This window comes from Clupea harengus, chromosome 10, assembly GCF_900700415.2.
Source record: "Clupea harengus chromosome 10, Ch_v2.0.2, whole genome shotgun sequence".
NCBI lineage: Eukaryota > Metazoa > Chordata > Actinopteri > Clupeiformes > Clupeidae > Clupea > Clupea harengus.
Genome location: NC_045161.1, coordinates 25,893,652 through 25,902,275, shown reverse-complemented (window position 1 = coordinate 25,902,275; position 8,624 = coordinate 25,893,652). Strand labels below are relative to the sequence as shown.

Genomic DNA, 8,624 nt, shown 5'->3' with positions numbered 1-8,624 from the left:
TATCTGTTCATCCGTCCATCCGTCTTTCTGCGGACAGGACAGATTTTACGGCTGGGGCTCCTCCAGTGGCCGGGCCTCAGCCTCAGCCCTGACACTGACACACGTCACCAGGACCCGGAGGAAGAGGAAGACGAAGAGGAAGAGGAGAGGAGAGGAGAGGAGAGGGACTGACAGTGAGAGAGGGAACGAGTCTGAGAGAGAGGGAGAGGGAGGAAGGAGAGAGATGCGAGGAGAGCTGGAGGGAGGGAGGGACTGAGAATGAGAGAGAGGGAGAGAGGAGGGGTGGAGAAAGGGAGGGATGAAGGAAGGGAGGAGGAGGGGAAGCAGTGAAGGACAAAAGTCCATGACCTCATGGTTGCGTACTGAGAGTGAGAGAAAGAGAGAGAGAGAGAGAGAGGAAGCGGCGGAGGGAAAAAAACAGAGGGGAAAAGAAGGGAGGGGGCGGAAGAGCGGAAGAGAGGGAGTACATGAAGAAAGGATGTGCAAATGAAACATGGGGGAGTGGCAGGAGGAGAGGTGGACCAATAGAAAGGAAGTAAGGTTTAGAGCAGTGGACTTCCTCAATGCTAGAAGGAATGGAAAGAGAGAGAGAGAGACAGAGAGAGGGAAGATGGATGTTGTGCGACCAGGTCATGCTATGCTCTCAAGGAAAATGCGTGCAGTGGTTGTTAGGCAGCGCTCTTGTTAGGCGTCCAGGAAAAGACTCACTAACGGCGGGGAGATGGAGAGAGCCCAGAGGGGGGGGACGACGACGGACACTTCAGTACACTCAACACAGGCGTGGGGGCAAAGATAGAGGGATGGAAAGATAGAAAGAGAAGAAGATAGAAACAAAGAAAGACAAAGAAAGGGGTAAAGATGGAAGGAGAAAGGAGGGGAAGAGGAGGGGAGCGAGAGAGAGAGAGAAAGAAAGAAAGAAAGAAATAGTGAGACAGTGAGAGAGAGAGCCAGAGCAATATAGTCAGGCAGTGAGAGAGTGTGTGTGTTGGCGATGGGAGAGAGAGAGATAGAGAGAGATAGAGAGAGAGAGAGAGAGAGAGAGAGAGGATGAAGGCCTCCTGGGGTTTGTTATCCCCCATGTGGTTACTCTGCCATGCTGCTCCTAATTCTTAATCTTGCTCATAATCCCCCATCCACTCCCTGTCACACTCACACACCAAGCATTAATTGAAGCTGTTAACGAGATACTTTTTCTCTGCACCACTCTCACTCTCTCTCTCTGACTCACTCTTTCCAAGCCCTGTCTAGACTGCCAACACTGACACGCTGGGATTACTCTCGTCTACCTGTTACAACCTACAGAGCTCACCTCAAAACCCACAGTCTGCAGCCTGACTCTACCTGTTACAACCTACTTATAACCTCTGTCTGTCCGTCTCTCTCTCTCTCTGTCTGTCTCTCTGTCTTTCTTTCTTTCTTTCTCTCTGTGTCTCTCTCTCTGTCTGTCTCTCTCTCTCTCTCTGTCTCTCTCTCTCTGTCTGGAACTAGATAGCAGCCGGCTTAGCAACCAACAGCCACTATCAGCCACTATTCACTTCATTTCAAAGTTGCTTTATTAGCATGACTATTTGGATAGCGTGTTCCCAAGGCTAGTGCTTAGAACAAAAGACTAATATAGTCAGTTTAACGTCCTAGTAACAAACATAATAAGAACACAGGTTACACAACAGTAATGTGAATACAGATCGACGATACCCTTCCCTGTTGTTCATTCACACTATCTGGGTAGAAAGCTCGCCAAATAGATTCGTAGACTGCGACTGACTCAAATCTAACCGCATCAGATCTGCCTTGTGTCTGTACGAGAGTCTGAATCGGCTCTTTACTGGGTCAGTGGAGGAACCAGTCAGAAGCAGACACATGAAGGCGTTCAGGAAAACACAGGATTCGAATCATCAATCACTGGTATGCAGATATGATCACTACCCTAAAAGACTTCAGTCAGTCAGTTAGTCAGACAGACAGACAGACATCTCTGGAAATGAGATGAGCTCATGGAGCTCTTTATCAGTTAGGTACATCAGCTGGAAGAATTCCTTTAGGTATTTGTGAGGTGTGTGTGTGTGTGTGTGTGTGAGGTGTGTGTGTGTGTGTATGTGTGTGAGGTGTGTGTGTGTGTGTGTGTGTGTGTGTGTGTGAGGTGTGTGTGTGTGTGTGTGTGTGTGTGTAACTGAAAGTAAAAGTTAAGATTAAAGATAAAGCTGAGAAGTTAAAGAAGAGAACAGAGACGCATCTGTACAGACTGGGAGTGAAAGTGAAAGGTCTGCCTGTGGATGTGTATGAGTAATGACTGTGCCTGAGCCTGCATGCTTGTGTGTGTGTGTGTGTCTGAATGTTTGTGTCTGCGTCTGGCAGTGTCTGCATCTGTATATACATGTGTGTATGTGTGTCTGTGTGTGTCTACATCTATGTGTGTGTGTGTGTGTGTGTGTGTGTGTCTACATCTATGTGTGTGTGTGTGTGTGTGTGTGTGTTTGCACTGACCGGTTAAGAGGTCTCCGTTGCTGTAGGCCTTGCCCCGTCCCTCCTCATCGTTGGGCACAGCCGACACCTGCTTAGCCGAGGTGCAGCCCATAGCCTCACTCTCTCCCCCCTCTCCAGAGCATCGCACTCACACCTGCAGGGTGGAGACGGCGGTTAACACTCCTCCATCAAACCACATCAAAACCCATCATTAAAGCACAGACAACATCCATCGCAATGATTACAAGGGTTACTTCCTCAGATTAAAGCAAAACATGAGAAAGGGGAGGGAAAGGAACCCAAAAGAGAGAGAGAGAGAGAGAGAGAGAGAGAGAGAGAGAGAGAGTAGGTCAGTAAAGACGCAGAGGAAAGGGAGAGTGATGGAGAAACAGGATGAAAAGGAAAGAAAGGAAGGAAGGGGGTGAGAAGAAGGCCATCTGTGTGTGTGTGTGTGTGTGTGTGTGTGTGTGTGTGAGGTCTTCTGAACCACCTCTGTAAAACCAGTCTTAGTTGGTGTCATACATGAAACTAAATCCACAATAGCATCAGCTGACTGATCCATACCAAACCATGACACTGTCAAACATGCAAAACACATGAAGGGCTTGGGGTTGTGGGTAAACAATGAGGCTATTCTTAGAGGGACAGTCAGAACTGGCCGACGCAGTGACACGCACTGATGCAGTCACTGAGGCCGACAGACAGACAGACACACACACACACACACACACACACACACACACACACACACACACACACACACACACACACCTATGAACAGCAGACACCCCTGGCAGTGCAGTCACACCTGGGTAAAGCCCGACTGACTGTCACCATCAGTGTCACTGTCAACATCACAGGACTACAGCAGAGAGACAGACAGACAGACAGACAGACAGACAGAGACAGAGACACAGAGAGAGAGAGAGCGAGAGCGAGAGAGTCAGCCAGTATCCATACAAAGACAAAATCCAGGGTACAGCTGTGACGTGAGGATGGAGGGAAAGAGAGGAGAGAAAGAGACGACATCAGTCAGCATGCAGACAGAGAGAACATCCAGGTAGCGGCACTGACATGGGGTGGGTGGGGGGGAGTGAGGGAGAGAGAGAGAGAGAGAGAGAGAGAGAGAAAGAGAGAGAGACAGAAAGAGAGAGAGAGAAAGAGAGAGATAAATAAAAGACAGGGAGGCGAGGGGAAGCATCAAATGCCTCTCCTCTCCTCCCTCCTTTGCTCTCCTCCCTCTCCCTCTCTTCCCTCTCTCCCCTACCTCTCTCCCTCGTTTGAAGCTGACAGTGGGCAGTGTTCATCATGAGAGAAAACAAAACCCCAACAGCAAGCCTCCGACACTCACCCACCCCTCCAAAACAAGACAAAGAGCCAGGTGCACTGACCAGTGTGTGCGAGTGTGTTGGTCTGTTTGTGCCTATCTGTGTGTGTGTGTGTGTGTGTGTGTGCGTGCAACAGTCTAGGGTGCATGTGTATGTGTGTATCTGGTGTGTATGTGTGTATCTGGTGTGTATGAGTGTCTGTGATGTGTGCATGTGAGTGTGCGTGTGTGAGAGAGTGTGTGTGTGCACATGCATGTGTGTGTGTATCCAAGTGTGGTCAGCCTCTCATCTCCCTACTTGCAAATCCAGTGTAAACCTCTCCAGGCTAATGACAGCGCCCACGCCCACGCTCACTGCTGCTGATGGTGGGGGTGGTGGTGGAGGAGGTGGTGGTGGTGGTGGTGGAGGGGGTGGTGGAGGTGGAGGGGGTGGTGGAGGCAGTGTCTGATTCAGCTCAGTCTGAACACAGGCTTAGGGAGGGGCAGGTGCCCCAGGAGGATGGGGTGTGTGTGTGTGGGGGGGGGGGGTCCCCTAGAGGAACAAGTGCAGAGAAACACATCTCTGTCTCTCCTCCCAACTCTCTCTATCTCTCCTCCCAACTCTCTCTATTCTCTCTCTCTCTATTCTCTCTCAACTTACTTGTCAGACTTGAGTCACAAATGGTGTGCAGACAAACGTCTACTATCCATTGACAATAATGATATCCATTGATAATAATGGTACTCCTTTGTTTCCTTGATGATGAGTTGATGTACGCGGTGCTCCTTTACTGTGGTGTGGGTGCAGTCGGGGTGCGGCTACATACATTTTAAGATTTATTTATGGGCTTTTTAGCCTTTATTTGGATAGGACAGTGAAGTATTTTTGGACAGGAAGTGAAGAGGAGTGAAGAGGTGGGGAGAGGATCAGGAAACGACGGCAGGCCAGAATCGAACCTGTGTCCCCGCGGGCATTGTAGCCCGTAAATGGGGGGCTTATTGGCTCGCGCCACAGTGCCCCCCTCTACATACATTTTTAACCGTCCTTCATCCATACGATGGCTCAATAAGCATCTCTCTGTCTCGGTCTTGAGTAGACGGGCCAACCCCACTGCCACACACACACACACACACACACACACACACACACACACACACACACACACACACACACACACACACACACACACACACACACACAACCCTGGGGCTTCTGTGAGAGTCTTGACTGGACAGACATCAATCCTTCTCTGTCCCACAGGTCGGGCGGTGGAGCGTCCACTAAGTATCCCTCCTGGGGTTTTTCCATTGGCACTGTTGGCCCGTGTGGAGCCGGGCTGTGCCGAGATCATTTGCATTTCCATTACAGGTTGAATGGTGCCAAACTGCGCCGCACCGTGCCTCGCCACGCTCCTTTTGGACCCTCTTCTGAGCAGGGCCAAACCGCGTCGGGTCCGCCTACAAAATTCTGATTCTGAAAACTCACCGAATAATGAATCGGAGATGCTATCTCTTCTGTGATTGGTCCAGTCACCATTCAGCGCTTTCCATAGTGTGTCTGTCATTTTTTTTATATCGAGACAAGTATGTAGCAGATCCAGTTAAAAAGTTTAATCCGGAAAGTTTGAATAGTAACTATGACACCAATAGTAAACGGTAAACTGCTCATCAACATTTCCACCACAGTGAGTGTGTTTAGACACTGAACTAACAAAATAAACGTATTCTGTCATTATGACAAGGGGTATAAACTTGATAAATTCCATAAACTCCAAAAGTTATCTGGCAAGCTGGCAAGCAAGCGCACATAGAATTTGAAACAGCTAATATTAATGTAAGCAAGGATTCGGATAGAAATAATGGAATCAATTTTAACCAAACAACCTAAACCAATGTTTCCTTTATGGGCTAATGTTATACATGCCTAAATACATGAATGGCAACTGGGGTATAACCGGACTTACCGGAGGAAACTAAAGTTACGCTTTACTTCATGAGTTCTTTGCCTCCACTTTGTTGAATACTTTTGTGTGTCAGGACACCTTGCTGGCTTTTATCTCTTACTTACAGACACACCCTCAAGCGAGTAGGCCCTGATGTACCCCTTACTTACAGACACACCCTCAAGCGAGTAGGCCCTGATGTACCCCTTACTTACAGACACACCCTCAAGCGAGTAGGCCCTGATGTACCCCTTACTTACAGACACACCCTCAAGCGAGTAGGCCCTGATGTACCCCTTACTTACAGACACACCCTCAAGCGAGTAGGCTCTGATGTACCCCTTACTTACAGACACACCCTCAAGCGAGTAGGCCCTGATGTACCCCTTACTTACAGACACACCCTCGGGCGAGTAGACCCTGATGTACAGAAATGCAAATCCATGCTATGCTTGGTCGATGAGGTAAGCTGAGCGATGCACCGAGCGACGGCAATCGCATAGAAACACGGCCTCCATTAGCCACTGGAAACAGTGCCTCAGAGTGAAGAGGTAGGATTAGCCCAGCACACACACACACACACAGAGAGAGAGAGAGAGAGAGAGAGAGTGAAAGAGAGAGACTGAAAGAGAGAGACTGAAAGAGAGAGCGAGGCAGGGGGGCGGGGGGGGGGGGGGGGCTGGGTGTTGAGATGCTTCCTGACGGGAAGACTCCACACGGTTTAGGCTGCCGTTAAAAGGGCCGCCTAGCTCATGTGCAGTAAATGGCCTGACGCAGACAGCAGGGCTGGAAGTGGAGTCTAGGAGCAGATCAAGTAATGTCATTCAGAGACGCTGCTCACTCCTAATGGCCGACATGGCGGACAGCAGAGGGGAAGGCTGAGGCAGTGATCTGCATGTCACCTACACTGTGATGCACACTGATAGATCAAAACATCCAAGACATATACATATGAATAGTGGTGTTCAGATTGATGGGTAAACCTCCAAATGCAGAAAGAGAAGTGAGATGATGATGAGGAGGAGGAGGAGGAGGAGGAGGAGGATGAAGCCGTTTAAATGCTCATCTGTTTCTGAATTCTATGTTTTGGTAACCCCATGTTCTTTTAAATCAGCACGGCAATAATGCATACTGGAGGCAGAGAAACAAAAAGCATGAGTAGTATCGCAATATTTTTCGGCATCATATTATATCGATACAGCACAGCAGGATCGCAATATTAATTCTTTTAATCCTATGATTTTTATTTTATTTCGGTACATACGTTTACTTGCATTACATTGCTTCAGAAGTCCACAAGATGGCACAACACCTCGTTCTTCTCTTGCATCACAGCGGAAATTGGAGTCAAGAACAAATTTACGTCGCCAAGGTGGCTGCAGAGTCTCCCAGTACATGAAACGTAATATATGGGAGAAATACATTGCAATGTATCGCAGAATCGAATAGCAATACCTTATCGTAAAAGTGTAAAGAATCGCTATAATATCACATCATGGCCCAATAGCGTGATAGTATTGTATCGCCGCCTCTGTGTCTATTCCCACCCCTAGAGCAACTGAATATAAATTAATTAAAGAAACGGATACAAACAATGTGCATATGATGCTGCCTTCGAGAGTTATAGTAATTCCCATTGATAATAAAGATTGCTGTATGGTGTATGAAGGCATCTCTATCTTTGACATGCATCACAAAGGTCAAATAGAGTTTGGATTTACTAATGTATGAACACAGCTCCACACAGAAGTAGTTGGTGAGCTATTCACAGCCGTGTGTGTTTGTGTGTGTGTGACCATAGGCCTCTCCAGTTCTGTATAGAGCAACAGGCTTGTGTGTGTGTGTGTGTGTGTGTTGGTATGTTACAGACTTCTTACTAGAGTGCTGCAAATGCGTCTGTGTTAACGCAGGGCAGGGCAGGGCAGGGCAGCACATGTGAGGCAGAGGTCATGGACAGAAAGGTGTGTATCTGTACATGTGTGCGTACGTCTGTGTGTGTGTGTGTGTGTAGGGATGGCGACTGGCTGAGAAGGCAACGCAGTGACACCGATGTCATGTGTTGAGTGGAGAGAGACAGGCATGTGACAGATGTGCAAGTGTGTCAATGGGACAAGGCTTACGTCGGATGCTAAAACCCTTACACACACACACACACACACACACACACACACACACACACACACACACACACACACACTCAGTGTCTCTATCTACTCGATGCACACACCAGCCACAGTAGCCACTGCCCTTAAGGGATCCATTAAGGTTCTCTATCGGCAAGCAATGGATTGACTGTAATGTTACGGTGAACAGTCTCTCTCTCTCACACACACACACACACACACACACACACACACACACACACACACACACACACACACACACACACACACACACACACACACACACACACACACACACACACACACACAGACGCATATACGCAGAGTTATGAAACAGACATAAGAGAGAGGCCTGGGGCAGTCTAGGTGTTGGCATTACCTTGGCTGAGCAGACCCTGAAAAACAGGCTCGTCTTGCCCCTTCAGAAGCGTCACATGGAGCCCCATAGAGGAAGGCTGGAGGCAGGGAGAGGTCTGACACGCCAGCCCAGCACCAGAGCTCCTGGAACGGGCACTGGCACTGGGGCTCGACAGGAACCACCACCACCACCAACCAACCAACAGATCCAGTCTGACTGCCAGCCAGTTTTCAGGAACTCAGTTTCTCTCGCTCTCTCTCCCTCTCTTTCTCACACACACACGCGCTAAGTCATGCACACACACAGGTATACATACACAAAAGCTAATGCAAACAACCACCTACACACACTCACACATGGACAAACACACACAGAAAATAACCACACACACACACACTTAGTGGGCCTCTGCATTCCGTCCGCTTTCTCTG

At 48.7% G+C, this 8,624-nt stretch overlaps 1 protein-coding gene across 1 annotated transcript in view; it reads right to left on the bottom strand.

Annotated features, from left to right (window-relative positions):
* zgc:92140 (DUF4612 domain-containing protein) overlaps positions 1-2,641 on the bottom strand; it is a 12,519-nt gene extending 9,878 nt beyond the window's left edge. Inside the window, exon 1 of the mRNA XM_031574584.2 lies at positions 2,485-2,641. Within this exon, the coding sequence (XP_031430444.1) occupies positions 2,485-2,575 (91 nt within the window). The 5' untranslated portion in view covers positions 2,576-2,641. The remainder of the gene's footprint in view (positions 1-2,484) is intronic.
* Between the last annotated feature and the right edge of the window lie 5,983 nt (positions 2,642-8,624).